We start from the raw sequence: 19,785 nt of genomic DNA on the forward strand, positions 1-19,785 counted from the left end.
GTCAAGGTTAGCCAACACTGGAGTAGGGACACTATAAGAGCGCAGTTTTAGCTGCTTTATTGCATTTTTTAAACCATATCCTCTCTTTTCACCTTTTGAAAATATGTTTATGTAAGGCGTTTGTGATGTCATTATGTTTAATATATTATGCACGTTATTTAGCACTTTGTTGTGGTCCTATAGTCGGTGTGTAGACATAGTTTATTCATGATTGAGGAAAGAAGCGAAAAGTTTATTTTTTTTATTGCTAACTTTGTGTTATTTAATTGTAAAATTTCCACTTGCAGTGTCACAAGATTTTTTATGAATTAGAAAAGAATAACACACTGCTCTACCACTTACAGTGTCACAAGATTTTTTATGAATAAGAATAACACACTGCCCTACCACTTACAGTGTCAAAATATTTTTTTACGCATACACTGTATTTCCACTAACAGTGTCACAATATTTTTTACGAATGCACTGCATTTTTCACTTACAGTGTCACAATATTTTTTACGAATACATGGGTTTTCCACTAACAGTGTCACAATATTTTTTACAAATACACTGCGTTTCTACTTACAGTGTCACAATATTTTTTACGAATACACTGCGTGTCACCATATTTATTATACATTGTGCTACCACTTACAATGTCACAAACAATACGTTGTTGAATATTACACTGTGGTCTGACAGGCAGCGTCACAGTAAAAAATAATAATAATATAGTACACTGGGGTACAGCACAAAAAAAATATATTATTTTTTTATGAATTATATTATTATTATTATATTTTATTTTTTAAAAAACACTGGGCACCCTTGGATGGACAGAGCACCCCTGGATGGATACAGCAGCCCCTGGATGGACACAGCAGCCCCCGCCCCTGGATGGACACAGCAGCCACTGCCCCTGGATGGACACAGCAGCCCCTGCCCTTGATGGGCACAGAAGCCCCTGGATGGACACAGCAGCCCCTGCCCCTGGATGGACACAGCAGCCACTGCCCCTGGATGGACACAGCAGCCCCTGCCCTTGATGGGCACAGAAGCCCCAGGATGGACACAGCAGCCCCTGCCCCTGGATGGACACAGCAGCCACTGCCCCTGGATGGACACAGCAGCCCCTGCCCTTGATGGGCACAGAAGCCCCTGGATGGACACAGCAGCCCCTCTTGGATGAAGCACAGCCCTGACAACCGGGGACTCAGCAAGCAAATGGCGCCAATCACCGTGGGGAGGGACTTTTATACAATCCAAAACCTGCGTGAATCCGACAGCGGGATGATGACGTTTTGCCTCGCTTTGAGATCCAAGTCAGGCGGGAAAACCCACGCCGGACTCGGTTCTCGCCTCGGAACTTGAAGTTCCGGGTGGGTCCAGGTCTCAGGGAACCGGTCCCGCTCATCTCTAGTTTTGACCATAAAAATGATTACAATAATACAAAGAAGATATTTATTATATTTTCGTTAAATGTTTCTTATAATTTTTATAGTCAAAACTCGGGAGTTCACCTACGTATGCCAGGAAAGGTTCTGCCTCACCTGCCCGCTCGTCACTGATATACAAGTCGTGCAAGGTCTGGCACTGTAATGCCCATGCTGAACTTCTGCCGGTGCCCTCACGGAAGGGTAAATAACAGATTGACGTTGCGGCGCTCATAAATTTAAATATATATTTATATAGTCTTTAATATATATATTATTTATTATATTATATGTATTATATTTGACACTTGACTGTGTGCTTCAACTTCAATTCATACATTTTTTTTGGGGACACTGGGGTATCGCTTCTCCCAGCTGGGCATGGGCAGTGGACACTATATAATCACTGTAAATAATAATGGCACAGTCAGGTGTGAGCTCTCTCCTGAGCGGCGGAGTGATACGACCACTCTCCAGCGCGGAGGGTGTTAAAAAAAAAAAAAAAAAGAATAGAATAAAAGAAGCGCCGGGCGCCTCGGTTGAAATCAGTTATAGGCAGTCACCACATGGCGCCGTTCGAAAGGCCACGCCCTCAGCCTGACGTCAGCACGCCGAGGGCACGCACTCTTTTAATTGATTGTTCCGCCGCCGGAGCTGGATTTTTTTTTTTCTCTCCTTTGCCGCGCTGAGGAGGAGGAGGGGGGGGGAAAACAACCAACGACCGCGTGTGTATTCATCCGCCAGAGCCGCCGCTGAGGTGAGAGAGCAGCGCCGCCGCCATCCCGAGAGAGAGACCCGCGGACATGTCGGCCACCGCCACGCGTGAGAAGAGGAGCGCGGCCGCCACAGCAGCAGCAGCCGCCGCCGCCAGTACAGCTGTCGCTCCCGCCGCCAGTAACAACGGGGACAACGGCGGCGAGGCGGCCGGCGATGGGCAGGAGATGCTGGAGAACTGCAGCGTGTGTACGAGCCGGCTGAGCGCGGAGCGGGTGCCGCAGCTGCTGCCGTGCCTCCACTCCGTGTGCCAGAGCTGCCTGACCGTCCAGCCCGCCGACTCCAGCGCCGCAGAGCCCGACTCGGGTAAGGTCTCCCGCCATAGCGGTGTTCTCCTACTCCCCCGCCCGCTCCCCTCACAGGCCCACCGCCGCCAGGCCCGGCAGCAGAACAAAGAGCAGCGTGTCTTCCGGGGGCCAGGCCCACCCAGCGGGGCTCCCGTGTCAGAGGCACCCCCTTCCCCTCCTGCGCAGAGTAATACACCAGTCATCCTCTATTCTCTGGAGGAACTACTAGTCTCAGCGTGCTGGAAGGCCTGCAGGAGTAAGCAGTGTGGCTCTCCAGCTGGTGTTGGACTGCATGTCCCAGCATGCTGATTCCCTGGTTTTGGGTGCTGGGCTGTCCCGTTCATGCCCTCTAAATGCTGGGTATGTCCCCTCCTGGGTGCTGGGGATGCTGTGCCGGGTAGGATGCCGTCCCCTCCTGGGTTCTGGGGATGCCGTCCCCTCCTGTGCGTGGGTACTGGGTAGTATGCCGTCCCTTCCTGGGTGCTGGGTAGTATGCCGTCCCTTCCTGGGTGCTGGGTAGTATACCGTCCTCCTGTGCCGGGTAGGATGCCGTCTCCTCCTGTGCGTGGGTGCTGGGTAGTATGCCGTCCCCTCCTGGGTGCTGGGGATGCCGTCCCCTCCTGTGCGTGGGTGCTGGGTAGTATGCCGTCTCCTCCTGTGCCGGGTAGGATGCCGTCCCCTCCTGGGTGCTGGGGATGCCGTCCCCTCCTGTGCCTTACAAGTGTCTAGTGGAGGCTGAGTGCCCAGTGTGACCCATAGTCACTGGGGAAGTGTGTGTATTGGATGCCTGGGTCTCCCGTGAATGCCTCCTGTGCCCTGGTGCTGATTGCAATACAAAGCTCACGGTCATTTGCAACTCTGGGGACCTTTTGTTTTTATAGGCCATCTGCAAGATAATGAATGAAAAGATTTCGAGTAGTGCCCAGTATTGGTCACTGTGCAACATCGCTATTAACTTTTGCCCAATCGAAATATGTTCTGTTCCCAGCTAACTTTTATGCTCTGCTAGTATACATGCACTTGTATTGTTACTTCTAATACTTGCCATACTATCCATTTTAAACTGGAACACACATGAAGTGCACAGGTTCTGTGGCTGGCTGACTTCAAGCCTGCGTTTCACCTGGTTGTAATCAGCCCCAGAACCTGTGTAAGTTATGAGTGTCCTTGTTTAAAGGGATAGTATGGAAAGCCTACTGATATACAATATTTAGAGGCACAAAAGCCAACTTGCACATTGATAAACTGACATTTCATGATCTTGTGACCTTGCTATGAAAAGCACCTATAAATGAGGCAAACAATTTTATAGTAAAAGACTAGTAGCACTTCACCCTCTACTTGTTCTTCTGCAGCTTCTTAAGCTGGGTATGCACTGAGATAATGGGCATTCGTTCCAACAGTGGAAGGGACTCCCTTAAATGGGGGTTGTATGTCCACACTTGAGCGATCACAGTTCTGTCCTTTAGTAACTTACCATAGGTTACTAGCGATGTCATCAGGTTTGATGTGCAGAACTTCAAACCTGATGACGTCACATGTGGCCACAGGAACGCGCGTATTGAGCATACATACTGGGCGATTTAGGAGATTTGCCGTCTAAAGTGACTTGGTGATATTGAATTGTTCTACCGATTGGGTGCAAGTAACTTTACACTCATATTGTTCCCAAATGCACAGTGTTAAGCCACGTAAAGGGATTAAACCAGTCTAAACTATTGGGCGTGCTGCTGAAAATGCAGTTTTCCCACCCAAAAGCCAGGCTATTCGCACATTTGTGCTCTCCACCTTAGGAACGTTCAAGCAGAAATATTGGGCGGGTGATGAACAAGACAATTGAATTGCTTTGACAGGTGACCAAACAATTGAATACCCACTCAAGGGAGGATTCCAATCCAGTGTGATGTGCTGATGCCAGCCTCGTGTATCAGCCTGTTACCGGTATCTCTGACACAGCTAGTTTTCTTGAGCATCCCTGTGGGTGCAAGGTGAAACTTGTGTAGTAGATAGACTTCATGGGGAGAACTCAATTGTTTTCGCCGCCTGCAGCTGTATTGCGCACACGACGGCATCTATTGAATTGTTGCCGATGGGCGTCATAGCATGATTTCTGCTCGCAGCCTTCTGTGGGCAGCAGAGATAGTCAAAATCCTGGTTTTGGGCGCACTAGCCTGGACTTTAGCTGCTTTACTTGGCTAAACAATGGGCTATTTGATTACAACATGTGAGATTAAAAAAATTTAATATCGCCTTGGTACTTTAGACTGGGGAATAAGGCAGGATCTGGTGCGCAAAAACAATTGACTAACCCCCCTATTTGCCTTCTGGAACTGCAAATCACATCCATTGCCGAGAATTGAAACCCCCCTCTACCCCCTTTAGTTGGTATTTGGTAAAGGCTACGTGGCTATTTTATTGAAATAAAATACTTAATTCCGGTTGCCACATGTAAAAGTTCTTCAATACTGCTAATTAAAAAAAATAAAAATATATATATATTTCTAGAAGGATGGTGGCAATGATGAGTTGCGCAGGGGTACAGACCTCGGCTAGGTAATGGGAGCCGAATGCAGGTCTGGCTAATCTAAGATTGCTGACATGTAGTTGGCTACTTGGAACAGGCCTGTATGAAACTGCTGCCCAACTGAGCCACATATGAGTCCTTTAAAGATTTTTTTTTTTCACCTAATGTCTATTGCTTAAGGATATAATGACACTTGTGGTGCTTGCAGCTCATGTAGATTTTTTTCTAGCGCACCGGTAAATGGTATGCTTTTACTGCCAGTGAAAGCTCTCAATATCTGCACTACACAATAGGTGATTTTAGAAAATGCAGATTTTCTAGGTGATTGGGGGAGGGGGGGGGGGGGGAAATAAAAATATCCACATGTTTCTATAAAGGGAGAATGACCAGCCATGTTTCTGTAGATATCAAGTATGCACTAGGGAAAGGATGCACACTCACATTCACTGTGTAAGTTAGAGCCCTCTCTCCCCCACCTGGTGTAAAATGTATTTATAGCTTGAAATAATAGAAACAAAGCAATGTATACAATACGATTCAGCAGAGAACTTTTCAGTAGGACACAATGGGGGCGATTCAAATGTTTTTTTGGGCGTGATAATTAATGAGCGCCCAGTTTGATATTCAATTTTTCTGAGCAGTCATTAATTATCGCCCTCTTCGCCGACTAAAAGACGAGGTTTAGCCATCTAAAACGGCTAAACCCATCTTAATTTCTGGTTAGGATCTGCGGTTAGCGTGCCCTAACCAGGGTGTTTCAGACACACTTCTGCTCATGCACTCCTGAGTGCGTGCAGAAATGCTGGCGGCTATCGCACCCTGACAGAGCAACTATTGAATTGCTCTGTCAGGCGTCTTAAAAAAATATAAAAAAAGCCACCGGCAGAACATTTGAATCGCCCCAAATCTGTTCTTTGTAGTTGTTCAACTTATCAGGGGATGAACGTAACCATCCTGAATATAACTGACACTTTAAGTAGGACTCCAGTAGGTCACTACCTTGTCTGGAGAATGGGGCTTGTTACCAAATAGTCCGAGTTTTATACTGATGAGCCACATGCAAGACTGATCTACACTATTGACCATTACTTTGCTGAGTCTTGTCTGATGTTACCTTTATCGCAGGGGTTCCCAACCATGGTCCTTAAGACAGCCTAACAATCCAGGTTCTAAGGATAGCCATACTTGAGCACATGTGTCATGTGTTTTAATTCGTACCTTTACCATCTGCTCAAGCATGGATATCACTATTATTATTATCATTTATATGGCACCACAAGTGTTCCGCAGCGCCGTACATAGAACTGATAAGTGAACAAAAAACAAGTAACTTACATTACAGTGCAGGACAAGGACACGATTTATATACATTGCTGCAATGGTGATTAAAGCACTCACAATAAGCAGCCGGGAGTTGGCAGTCACGTGTTAGGTGCCCTTATGGGGGGAGTAAAGAGTAGAAGAAAATGTGAAGAGAAGCACATGAGGGAAGAGGTCCCTGCTCGTTAGAGCTTACATTCTAAAGGAGAGGGCCAGACAGGTGTGACACAGAAGGGGAAGAAGGGGAGGAAAGAGCATGAGGTGGGCTAGGATGAGTGCTGGAAGGCCTTGAAGTAGTGGGTCTTGAGAGCCTGTTTGAAGATTTGTGGAGAGTCTGAGAGGGAGAGCATTCCAAAGGTAGGGGAGCAGCACGGGCAAAATCTTTGATGCGGGAGTGGGAGGAAGTAATCAGTTGGCAAGAGGGGTGACATGCATTTGTTGAGCGAAGTGGACGGGCGGGAGAGTAGGTCAGAAATGTATGTGGGAGAGGATTTGGTGAGGGCTTTGTAGGCGAGTGTAAGAACCTTGAATTGGCATGGGAAGGGGAGCCTGTGTAGGGCTTGAAGGAGAGGGGAAACAGATGGAGAACGTCTGGAGAGGAAGATGAGCCGAGCAGCAGCATTGAGAACCGATTGTAGTGGAGAGGTGAGAGACTGGGAGGCCAGCTAGGAGAAGGTTACAGTAGTCCAATCTGGAGATGACCAGTGAATGGATGAGGGTTTTAGTGGTATCCTGGGTGAGGAAGAGTCTAATCCTGGAGATATTTTTTAGGTGGAAACGGCAGGGCTGCGAGAGGCGCTGAATGTGTGGTTTAAATGAGAGGGAGGAGTCTAGGATAACTGCAAGACAGCGCACTTTGGGGCTAGAGGAGATAGTTGTGCCATCAATAGATAATGAAATTGTGGGAAGTGATGTAGTGGAAGAGGGTGGGAAGATGATCAGCTCAGTCTTAGACATGTTAAGTTTAAGAAAGCGCTGGGACATCCATGAAGAGACAGCAGAGAGAGAGTTGGAGATACAGGTAAGGAGCGAGAGGGAGAGCTCAAGGGTGGAAAGGTAAATTTGAGTATCAGCATAGAGATGATATTGGAGGTCAAAGGAGTTTGAGTTTACCTAAAGAGGACGTATATAAGGAGAAAAGGCGGGGTCCAAGAACAGAACCTTGGGGAACACCTACTGTTAGTGGGAGGGAAGAGGAGTTATGAGAGGACACAGAGAAGGAACGATCAGTGAGGTAGGAGGAAAGCCAGGAGAGGGCAGTGCCACGTAAACCAAGAGAGTAAAGGATTTGCAGGAGGAGAGGGTGGTCTACAGTATCAAATGCAGCAGAGAGGTCAAAGAGAATGAGCAGAGTAGTGGTCATTGGATTTGGCAGCAAGGAGGTCGTTGCTGACTTTCGTGAGGGCAGTTTCAGTGGAGAGAACGGAAGCCAGATTGAAATGAGTCAAGGAGGGAGTGGGAGGAAAGAAAGGTGGTAAGGCGGTTGTAGACAATACGCTCAAGGAGTTTGGAAGCAAGAGGGAGAAGAGAGATGGGTCGATAGTTGGAAAGTAAGTTTGGGATTAAGGGTAGGCTTTTTGAGAATGGAGGAGACAAGGGCATGTTTGAATGCAGAATGGACAGTTCCAGATAATTGGGAGAAATTAAGGAGGTGAGCAAGATGGGAACAGGCAGAAGATGACAGGTAGGAGAGGAAATGGGAAGAGATAGGGTCAAGAGGGGAGGTGGAAGGAGGGGAGGGCCTTGACTTCCTCTCCAGAAACACTAAACTAAACCCTAAAGCATGGATATCACTAAAACCTGGACTGTTGGTGTGCCTTGAGGACCAAGGTTGAGAAAACACTGCTCTATAGTGAAAATCTCGAGATGTATTTTACTTACTACAGTACATAGGAACATATTTAGCAACATTTATTAAGTATCCCATGGTTGTTTTTAGCATCCTTAGAACATGCAGCAGATATTGGAGGGGATGGCTGCTTAACTGACAAATTCATCAAGCTCTGGACTGTGATGTGTTCCTGAGGTTGGCCTCCGGCATCTAACACGATCTTCAGATGACTTTAGCCGTTGTAGCTTATGAACTACAGTCTATTGTGTGGGCAGCAGACTGTTCATGCGTAGTAGCATGCTGGGGGTCCCGAAGGAGAAGTGATTGCACCAGCGATCACTTCATTTCTAACATTGCAGGGATGGGCTCCAGTGTTCTCCCCAGAAATTTTTTCCAGCCGGGTGGTGGCCTTCGCAATTATGAGCGCGCCGGGAAAAGGGGTATCTCCCAGACCAATCCAGTCGGACATGTCTCAGGCTGCTCCCCCAGTGGCTCTCAGTCAAAAGTGCCCATTATGCAGTGCCCCCTGTAGCTTTTCCCTTTTTGCATTGCCCCCTGTAGTTTAGCTTTGCCCTTATGCAGTGCCCCCTGGCTGAAGTAGTGCCCCTATGTAGTACCGCAGACTGGTCCCATAGGTAGTGCCCCAGGCTTAAATAGTGCCCCCAGGCTGGCCCCTTTGGGCAGTGCCCCCAGGCTGGCCCCTTTGGGCAGTGCCCCCAGGCTGGCCCCTTTGGGCAGTGCCCCCAGGCTGGCCCCGGCCCCAGCACTTACCTTTACTTGCTGGCCGCTCTCCTGCTCGCCGCTGCTGCGTGCTGACTGGATCTAACAGGCTCGTGGGGCAGGCTACTCACGTCGCGGGTGACGTCACCCGTGCAGTGCATCACTGGGAACGCTGGCCTCTGAAGTGATCGGAGGCTTCTTTAGCCTCCGGTCACTTCAGAGGCCAGTGTTCCACAGTGGGGGTCGGCGGGGAAAAGTGCCGGGTGGCAGGCTTTCTGCCGGGGGATGCGTCCGCAGAAAACAGAGAACAGTGGGGAGAACACAGTGGGGAGTGGGGAGAACACTGGGCTCATATCTGAGAACTTTTTACATGGCCTTGTTTTAGTAAATTCAAGCATTTCCTAATTCGTTTATATTGTGGTGATAAATTATATCGGACCATAAACATGTAATTAATATGCCCTATAGAAGCAACAGGAACGTTTTGTGTTGCTAATAGGGCTCGATTCAATTGATAGCGAATTAAATTGAGCTAGGAGGGACATCCCCAAGCTATTCTATCCAGCGCGGTGTCACGGATTTCTTCTCGCACCCCTCAAGGGGTGCGAGCAGAAATCCGACAAAAGCACAGGCGCGATGGTGGTTTCTGTTTTTAGCGCCCCGGGAAAACATCGCGCTGGGAAGTTTAGACGGATGAATGCTCGTCCTCACGACTAAACACCCTGTTTAAGGCGCGAGGGGCGCGAGAACGGGCATTCCTAGAAACAAACTGCGCGCAGAATTGAATAGCTCTGGGAGCTCCCTCCCGGCGCTGTTTAATTCGCAGTCAGTTGAATCGAGCTCATTGTGTATGTGCTGTCCATTTTCGCTCCCATAAGTTCTAAAGAGCCCCCGCATGTTGTAAGCTGCATATTTACTGCTTTGGTTTGTACATGCTGGCGGCTGTCCTGAAGGTCACTGCAGAGGATAAGTAACTAGAAAGTAATTATAATGGCGCATACACACCGTCAGATTTTTCTTCAGATCTGAACGATAACGATTTTAAAAATCATTCAGTCGTTCATATCTGAAAGAAAAATCTGACACGTGGGCAACAATGAACGCAACCTTCCCGTTTGTCAGATAACGACATCTGATTTGTTTGCCGTCAGATTTGGTCAATGTCATTAATTTTAATACAGGCTGAAATTGTTCAATCGTTTGCAAATCGTTCATCTGACGTATCTGACCGTGTGTATGCACCATTACTGTTTGAAGGCAAATCTCTGTTATTTTAGAACTTGTAATTGCGTTGTAATGCAAGTCATGCATCTTGTGCTGACATTAGATGTTAATGGGCATCGCTTTGTATAATTTTCCTAAATGTTCATTTTATTATAGCTATAGATGCGATATCCCGTTTGCGCTGATCCAAAGCACATAAATATAGCACTGGTCTTAAAGTCCCACTGTTAAGTGTGAATCGATATTGTATCTTTATGGTAGATTTAGTTCTGATCAAAGTAAATGGTTATACAGTGATCGCATAATACGCGCTATAGCGCGTTTTTACGCATTCCTTGAGGTGAGGGACTCTTTTTTTTTTTTTTATATAATAGGTCAGGGTCCTATTGGAAGCGCTGTGGGCGCGCGCCGCAGAGCAGCAAATCACTGCAGGTGGTGCTTGGTTGGAGAGAAGAGACGCTGCCGACGGTGACTGGCTGCTGTGGCTCATACACAGCGACGGTAGACAGCATCTCACCTTCCAATCGCCACCAGCGGCATCACAATCAATCACCACCAGCGGCGTTCTCATCCAATCACCACAGGCAGCATCTCACCTACCAGTCACCGCCGCTAGATAGGGCACTTCCATGCGCGGGTGCCCGAAAAGGGGCCGTGGCCATTGAAAAGAGGGCGTGACTGTAAGATGCGTCCCCTTTTCGTCACTCTTGTGGGCGTGCCCGTCACTTACGGACACGCTGGGCAGCCCCCAAGCGCCGTCGATAGGGAGAAGAGATACCGGGTCACCGCACATTTCCTCACCCGCGGGACACTGCGACCTGCGGTTGAAGACGGCACCCGCAGACTGTGAGGGCAGGGCGCTTTTTGCCCTCCAGAAGGAGGGCAGGGCGCCGCGCCCCGCTAAAACAGCCTAACAGGAAGGCTAGGGCTGTGTACATGAGCAAGGGGTTGTTGCTTCACACTTGGACTTGGTTTTACAGAAAACGAGAGTAATGAGGAACCGTGTAAAATGAGCTACATAGAAACATGCATGAAATATTATTGTAATATTTCCAGTAAGTGATGGTGATTGGATCCTTCGCTAATCTGTTCTGTGTCCCTATAACCAATTATAGACGGGCACCAGTTTGCTTAATTGGACACCCATTTTCAATGTCCTTCATATTTTTGAGTGGTGGAGATTTAGCAAAGCTTGGAGAGAGCGTACCAACCAATCAGCCCCTATCTGTCATTTTTTTATTCCAAACGGTCTGTAAAATGACAGATGCTGATTGGTTGGTACTTTCTCTCTCCAAGCTTTGATAAATATCCCCTTATATCCGCGATCAGATCTGAGCGCTAATTTTTGCATCTGTTGGGCATGTTGAAAGATTTCTCATACCAGTCAGTGTTAATGCTCGGTCACTTCCAAACACTGCAATTATTGGCCCTAACAGCCTATTACCAGGTGATCGCACCGATAATTGCAGAGTGTATGGCTGTGGTTCAAGCGCTTTCTGGTTCTTCTGATGTTGCTTATTAATTACGATATGCCTGAATAGTTGCTATTTTGTGCACACTAAGGGGGCAATTCAATCAGTGCTTTGTTGATGGCACCAGGAGGGAGCTCCCAAAGCTATTAAATTCAGCGCGCTGTTTAGTCCGACAGTAAGAAGCTGTCAGAAAAAGCCGTCTCTCGCAACTTAAGTGTTTAGTCGCAAGAACCGCCATTCTCCAACTAAAGTGTTGTCCGCGAGGCTGTTAGCGCTGCGCTAAGCCGGACAACAGCCTTGTGGCCTGCACTTTAGTCTTATTTCTCCTCGCACCCTCAGGGTGGTGCGGGAATAAATAGTTTAGTTGCCCTAGCAGTGCGCTGAATTGAGTAGCTCTGGGAGCTCACTGAATTGTAATCCCCCCTCTGGGCTTTGGTCATCTGCGTAGTCATGCAGTACGTTAGGTTTTAGATGCAGGTACTGTTTTATTGAATGGCATTATTGTTTGACAAACAGTATTTGATAGTGTTATTTGGTAAGAAGCGTCAGTGCCGACAATCTCTAATACTGCTGTACTGTACAGGGTTTCCAGCGTTATTCTCCAGTACCCCGCCTACACGTCTTCTACTGTTCAACTCCACTTGTATAGCGGATTGCTTTGTTCTGTTTTCAGTTTTGAACATAAAGATCCAGGTTTTCCCCATATTGTTACGTGGGTCCTGTCTTGCTTATAGGCCAGCCTCCATGTTAACCTTTTACAAAGGAGATGCTGAAATTGCATCATTTTAAAGCCATGAAATGCTCTGATCACAAGTAAACATGCTGCTTATTCTTGTTGACTAAAGATCCTCCTTTGCATTTTCAGCTGTTATTCATTGCCCGGTGTGCAAGAATCAGTGCTTTCAGAAGGATCTTGTTGAGAACTACTTCCTTAGAGAGGACTCCTCGTCCGAGCAAGTAACTGAGACAATTCAGGTGAGACTATTCTGTTTACTTGTTAACCTGCTGTAATGTAATCGTAAATGGAGTGGGCGCAAGAGCCCACTTGTTGTTACCTATGTTTTAAAATAGACCTGGTGCCTACATACATACAGGAATTAATTTTGTTCGCTGAACAAATATGCAACTTTCGAAGAACCAGTAATATCACTGAGGTACTGTCATGCGGGGGATGTAGTCAACATCCCGGCCCTCAGGATCCCGACAGTCAGAATAGCGGCTACTGAATCCTGACGATCATCAGAATACCAGCTCCAGAATTGTGACTGTCAGAATCCCGACTTTTAATTTTAGGTACTAGGGGGAGGGTTAGGCTTAGGCTATGGAAGTGGTGCGTTAGGGGCAGGGCAAGAGTTAGAATACTTGCCAACATGCGTTGGAATGTTGACAGTCTGGATTCCGGAGGTAGCATTGGATTCTGACATCCGGGATATTGTACCCAACCCTAGTGGTAGATATTCTATGTAAATAGAGGCCACATTTTTTATTCTAGTTCAGGCCACAAAGCCGGGTGCCGCCTCTTTGTGCAATAACATGTCCACATCTTTCAGGTGTGGTTAAATACCTTTGATCCCATTTCTGTTAGTTATGAAAGAACAGGCAGCAGCGCAGTATGCGTACTCGCAACAGATGCGCACGAGAACTATGCTAATGTAATAAAGCATTACCTCTGTTTGCAATTATATTGTTTTCTTTACAAACTTGGTCCTTGTATACAGTCTTTATTTCATAGTCATGGTTATTTTCACCGATGTGTAAATTCCTTTACAGGGATAGATTGCCTGCGTTTCCAAAACTTTTTAAGAATCACTTGATCTATAATATGAATACTGCTTTATTAGTCAGTCGTCTGTATTTTTACAGTACAGCGATGAATTGATTCTGTTGGTAAGGGCAGTGACCTGTGTTAATGTCAGGGACAGTAGGTGCTGTATGTGACTGATATTAGGAGAGTAATGGAGGCAGCAGGTAGCTAGAGACTAAGTTATATAGTGGTTGGAGCAGTGTTCTCAGCAGCACAGAGTATATCAGGAGATGAGGGATGTGTCAGTGTGGAATGATGTGGGAGGGGAATGAAAGCATCAGGAAGTCTTTGTGATTGTGTTCATTACATAATCTGAATAGTGAACTACACTCCTGTAAAACTGATGTTGGAAGGTTGCGTCAAACACGAGTTCGCACACCCAGCTTATGTTTAATTAGCATTTTGACTTTACCTACATTTTTGGGTGATTCTTGTGCACATTTTAAGTCTCCTAATTAAAACTATAAATTGATTTTCTGACCTTACTGTGATCTATTATCATCTGTTGTGACTAAAGGCTAATACCATTTTTAAAGTAAACCCACCTGACACCCATAATGGCTTTCTGCAAAAACACAAGTTTTGTTTAGGGTAAAGGCCCCCATCACATCAGAGTGATTGCAGCAATCTTGCAATTCTGCAATCGATTGAAAAAGGGAAAGAATTTTACACACAATCGATTGCAAATCGTACGATTGCTGCAATCACTCTGATGTATGGGGGCCTTAAGCTATGCTGATGTGATTTGGTCGCCAACCCCCCCCCCACACACACACACTACAATTGAACAAATACGAATCATTAGTTTTCATTGTGTTCTAAAATGTAATGCTTTGTTTTCAGATGTTACACTGCAGCTCAACCCATATAATGCATTAGTGTGTGCTGTCAACAGATTGATAAAAATATCTATTTTGCAAGCGCACGTGTGAATGAGTCCTATTTGTTAAACTTTATATTTTTGTTTTCATTGCAACTGTTAGTTGCCCAACGTTGGTGACTATTAATCAGTGGTTGCCAGGAAGTTTATATATTATAAGCCCTGTAGTATAAAATTAATAGGACGGTGGCAATGATGAGTTGCGCAGGGGTACAGACCTCGGCTAGGTAATGGGAGCCGAATGCAGGTCTGGGCTATCTAAGATTGCTGACATGTAGTTGGCTGCTTAGAACAGACCTGTATGACAATGCTGCCCAACTGAGCCACATCCAAGTCCTTTAAAGACTTTCTAATATCAGAACATTAGCTGATGTACCTGGTTTCACCCAAGTAGACCTTAGCTATTTACGGCTTCCATTTCCATCTCACCACTCCAATAACATATTAATCTTTTACCTGTATAGTAATGCATCAGTGTTATAGTAAGTCATTACCTTCCCTCACCTGTGTACTAACCTTCCTCTCCCTTACCTCAGTAGTAACACCTTTCCCTCCCTCGCCCATGTAGAAATACAATCCCTCCTTCACCCTTGTAGTAACACATATTCCTCCTTCGCCCTTGTTGTAACACTTTTCTTTCCTTCACCTTGTGGTAACACATTTGATATTCACCTCCCTCACCTGTGTAGTAACACATTTTCCTCTCACCACTGTAGTAACATATTCCCTTCCCTCACCATTCAAATAGAGGAGTCACACCAATTACCAGTGATGTTTGGCAGCACTTCGGATGACAGGTGGTGTTTGAATATGATCTGTGCTACAGCCACAGTGAGACAGTCAGGCAGGTCATTGCACAGGGAGAGTTAACATTTTAGCCCTTTTCACCCCCTAAAGCCATGTACACACTAGACGATAAATTGAACTTTAACGTTATCGTTCATTGCGTTCAATATCGTCCAGTGTGTATGCAAGATATAGTTAATGATACGCGCTCCCGCAGATCGTTAAGTTTTTCATTGCTGTTACTTGCAGGGCAACCTGACTATATCGTCAGGTTCGGGGATGAGGGAGGGTGCCGTCACTAAACGATATCGTTCAGTGTGTATGCTCAATGTCGTTAACAACATTGAGCTCGGCAGTGCAGGGAAACGCATAACAATATGCTCCATGAGCGATATCGTTAAGTGTATATGATCGTTTAGGAATCAAATTTAAAAAAAAATCCCTCCTTGGTGGTCACCTACGTCATGGAAGGAAGATTCTTCCTGATTTTTGTGTTTCTAGATCCAGGGGTTTTGGTTGGGCGTTGATGTCTTGTGGTGGTTATTATATAACAGCCATCAATTCCAGAACGTTTATATCAAATTGAAGTAGTCACATAACATGGTGGGAATTAAATTATCGTTCGGGTGCCTGCTGCTAGTGGGTGCTCGCCGGCAGCACATCAATTGTTTCTACTTCAGGGTCCATAGGGGGTCCACAGGGTTGACCTTGGGGTATAGGTTGGGAACCAAATCCGGGCACCACGCAGTTAAAGCTTTTAGCTCCCAGGATGCACTGGGTCCACTCTCCCTATAACCCCACCCCCAAGCCAGAGGCACCTCAGTTTAAGTTGGTGCCCGGCCGGAGTCGGGTCACCGTTAGCGCAGGGGGAGTTGATTAGCAGCCCCTAAGCTTATTTTATTTTTTTAGGGACAAAGTTTTTTTCATGGACTTTGGACTCTTCAGAGCGGCAGCGTCGGACTGTCCATAGGACGTCTAAGCTGCCGCTCCGTCACCCCGCTGGCGCTGAGACGCCAGTACAGATCTGGGGATCTCAGCGGGACCCCAGAGTCTGTACTAGCCGGACTCTGCGGGCGCCCAGGACTGCTGCCGGATCCACGGGGAGCAGGTAAGGTCGCGGATCACCGCTTGCGGTGATCCGCGCATTTCAAATGCAGTCCTGTGCCTCCGGTCTCAGGGGACAGACCGGAGGCGCCGGCAGTGGCGGCGGGCCCCCCATACCCCGTGTGTCCACTAGACCACCAGGGACTTAACGATCGGTGCAGGGAGCCGGCGTCCCGGGGGTTAATAGCCGGCCAGGGGAGGCAGCCTTCCCTGTTACAGCGGCTCCTCCCCTCAGCTCAGCGCGCCTTTCAGTATCTATAGTCTGGCGTCGCTGAGCTGCTTCCTCCGCGGGCCACGCTTCTTCTGAGGTCTCCAGCGGCCATTTTCTCTGTGGTGCAGCAGAAATCTCTCAGGATGGCAGTGAGTCCAGTCCCCCTGCGTACCTCACCATCAGGTCAGTGTACACAGCGCTGTAGCCTTCCCAGACACTGAATCTGGGCAGTTGAATGCAGTGTAATAGTGCAGTATATTATATGACATGTTTATGTATATATGTATATATCTGCATTGTATGTGACTTATGCTAGTGCTGACTGTACTTTATTCTCTCACCTGTCAGTGTATATCTATCCCTTTTCTTTATCTGCCCTAATACAGCTGTACTTAGGGTGGTTCTGAGACCTCACATTTATATACTTGTTAATATTTGTGTGGTTTGTCACATACTGTTGCGTGCAGCACGTTGCCATATTTTAGATGGAACTGTGTGTTGCATACGCTGAAAATGGGTCCCTGCAGCTAATTTTTGGCATCAGTCAGGACCAGTATAGTGCTGCTTAATATTTCCGCCAAGATTGGTCAGATATGTCTGACCAGGAGATAGAGCGTTATACTGCACCCATTTTTACTATCCTGCAAGTCATGTGCTGCAGGTGTTAGTGCGGAGGATTGGACTCATAAAGGGTTCTGTATGTGGCGTCATCTGGTGCCGGCCTCTTTCACGACCCCCTTGGGCGGTTTGTTTTCTCGGGATCCTCTCAATTGCGGATCGCCGGGCGGGCCCCATTGTTGTACCTCACTTGGGGTTACTTCACCATACTGCCCTTTTCATCTCAGGGTATCTCGCAGCTTCTTGCACTCTTCCCCTGTGACACAGACTACCGCTCCCTGCAGGGGTTTTTCGCAGTATATGAATTCCTCCTGGTGCCACAATAGTCTGTCATTCCCCTGGCAGGGATTACCACAACAGCCACCCTGGGTGGATGTCGTTTTCTACGAAACGCTAATTGGCGTGGTTGACGCCCTGTGGTTACTTCCCAGTTGGCTCTGCCGTGAACTGGGTACTGTTCGGGGCTCTTTCCCTCTTACACGGGGGGAAGCCTATTTCAGGTATTATTATCCCTGCTTTAGGGCTGGTAGCAGGTCCATTCTGGTTAGAGTGAATGTTGACCTGCACCTGTATCATACACCCTCAGTATTGCGTGCCTTCGGGTTACCTGTTGCTGACTAGCGGGTGGATCGCATAGCGGGACTCTGGCTGTTGCCAGATAGGAGGTGTTACAACAGTGTTTGGCCTCCTGTCCCAAATTCCCTGAGGGTCATCACGAGCCCCTCCTGGGGGGGATGGGCGTGTTACTCGTCTGATTACAGACGTTACTACGCCTCCCATTCCTGCGTGGTCGGATTCTTCGGATCCGTAGGTGGTAACTCTGCCTGAAATCAGTATACTTGCTTTCAGGAGTTGTTACCCATCCTACCATGGCTATAGCATGGTTGGTTAATACTATTGCATATTGGGTTGATGCATTTGTAACGTTTTTTCCCCTCCAACACGTCGGGGGTTCAAATGTATTTGGTCGCTCACGTAATATATGCTGTTGTCATAGGTGGAAATGCCTATATTGGATACCAGTCTCCTAACTTTCAGAGTTCCGGCTGCGACTGTATCCTCCGTAATACCCTATGGCTGCGCTCTGGGAATGCAGAGGTGCAGATACCATCTTTAGGGTTGATATTGTTTGGTCCTGACCTTGACAAGATTGTAGTAACATTGGCAGTATTACTAACGACAAGTTTACCGCTTTCAGCTATGCCCACTACAAGGCCTCAGACTAAGTCTGTTAAGTCTTTTTTGTCCTCTGGGTCAGCCTAAAGGTCTGTTTCTTCGTAGACTGTCGGCATCTACAAGGGCCGACATATCCAGTACCGAGCAGGCCTGGACTGCCAGCCGATCCTGCTTCTGAACCTACGGATATCTCTTCAGTCTGACGGGACAGGCCTACAACTGGGAGATACCGATTTTCTCAGTTCGCCCGGTATTAGTGTCAAGTTGCCGCGGCTACGTGGGTAGGAGGGTACGCCCTCTTTACAAGGGCCTTACAGATCCAGAAAGCTATGCAGTTGTTGCGGTAAGCGGAGCTAATTAGGCCATCCCCACTATCTCAGTGAGGGACTGGTTGTTCTGTTTTCTTTCTGGTGCGGTGGCTGAATGGTCCTCTTTGGCCTATTCTCTGTCTCAATTCCCTGAACCAGTTCCTAAAGCTACCTGGGCTCAGGAGGAAATCCCTATGCTCCATCATACGATGTTTGGGACCTGGGGACTTTAGGGTATCACTGGATATACAGGACGCGTGCCTACGGGTACTTACAGAGACCTTTCCTCAGCATGGGCTGAGGTTTGCTGTATCACAGCAACACTTACAATTTTTCGGGCTCTGCCTGTTGGGACTGTCCTCAGCCCCACAGGGGTTTACCAGCGTTTTGGATTTTCTGACGGTTCTTCTGTTCAGTATATCCCAATGCTCCTGTACCTGGACGGCCTCCTGCTCTTAGCGGGATCACCGGGGTACTTTACGGCCAGGTCAGGATGACTGTGGCTTCTTCAGGGTGCAGACGTTTAATCAACGGGGAAAAAGTCCTCCCTGCATCCCTCTCTGGGTATTCTTCATCTAGGATCCCTGCTGGATTCTCAGAATCTGAGAATTCTTCTGGCGTAAGACGGAATCTCCTCTCTTCCATTAGGAGTACATGGTTGTCTGCGCAGTCGACAGATGTCTTTACACTCTGGGATGCATGGTGGAATGGGCTCAGTTCCATTCCAGGCCTTTCCATAATTGGCTCATCTCCAGATGGAATGAGTTTTTTCTGTCGGATAACTGTTCAAACGATGATGCTCTCTCCGGAGGCAAGTCGGTCCCTGTCCGGGTGGCTATTGCCATCTCGTCCAGGGTTTTCTTTGCTATGGACAGTGTCTGGATCGAATCCTTTTCAGTGCAGTTGGACGTCTGTCGATTCCACCCTGTCATTTAACTTACTCTGGCATAACTCTTGTTTCCCGGTGAACCTGAAAAGGTTCAGTCCGACAGGGTCAGGACAGTGGCTTCCTTTTTAGCAACACTGTTCGTTGGGTGGCAATGACAGGTATGTCACATATTCGGACATAGTCCGAGGGTCTCCTCCCGACCATCTCGGCAGCGTTCATTTCAGGAGCTCTCCATTGGGAAGCGGGAGTCCTCAGCCGTCACGACGTGCATCCCGGGGACTAGTCTCTTCCCCAAGAGAGGTTTCATCTCCTGGTGAGCAGGGGGGGCCCCCCTGAGGTGACCCTCATGGCCTTCTGACTTTATCACACTATGGTGTTACAGTTCAGCTCTGGGGATTCTGAAGCAAACTTCAGCGACTCTTTGTCGGTGAAGTGGTCCTTC

At 47.5% G+C, this 19,785-nt stretch overlaps 1 protein-coding gene and 2 non-coding genes across 3 annotated transcripts in view; all 3 read left to right on the top strand.

The window, feature by feature from the left end:
- The first annotated feature begins 2,009 nt into the window (after positions 1 to 2,009).
- Positions 2,010 to 19,785, top strand: part of TRIM28 (tripartite motif containing 28) — a 34,346-nt gene continuing 16,570 nt past the window's right edge. Inside the window, exons 1-2 of the mRNA XM_088442954.1 lie at positions 2,010 to 2,495; positions 12,433 to 12,542. Of these exons, the coding sequence (XP_088299080.1) occupies positions 2,219 to 2,495; positions 12,433 to 12,542 (387 nt within the window). The 5' untranslated portion in view covers positions 2,010 to 2,218. The remainder of the gene's footprint in view (positions 2,496 to 12,432; positions 12,543 to 19,785) is intronic.
- LOC148509605 (small nucleolar RNA SNORD94) lies at positions 4,989 to 5,129 on the top strand. Its single transcript, XR_015869416.1, has one exon. It is a non-coding gene; the product is annotated as a small nucleolar RNA SNORD94 (small nucleolar RNA).
- On the top strand, positions 14,438 to 14,578 carry LOC148509606 (small nucleolar RNA SNORD94). The gene has a single exon (XR_015869417.1). It is a non-coding gene; the product is annotated as a small nucleolar RNA SNORD94 (small nucleolar RNA).

This window comes from Taudactylus pleione, unplaced genomic scaffold (genome assembly GCF_031769625.1).
Source record: "Taudactylus pleione unplaced genomic scaffold, aTauple2 ptg000318l, whole genome shotgun sequence".
Taxonomy (NCBI): Eukaryota; Metazoa; Chordata; class Amphibia; order Anura; family Myobatrachidae; genus Taudactylus; species Taudactylus pleione.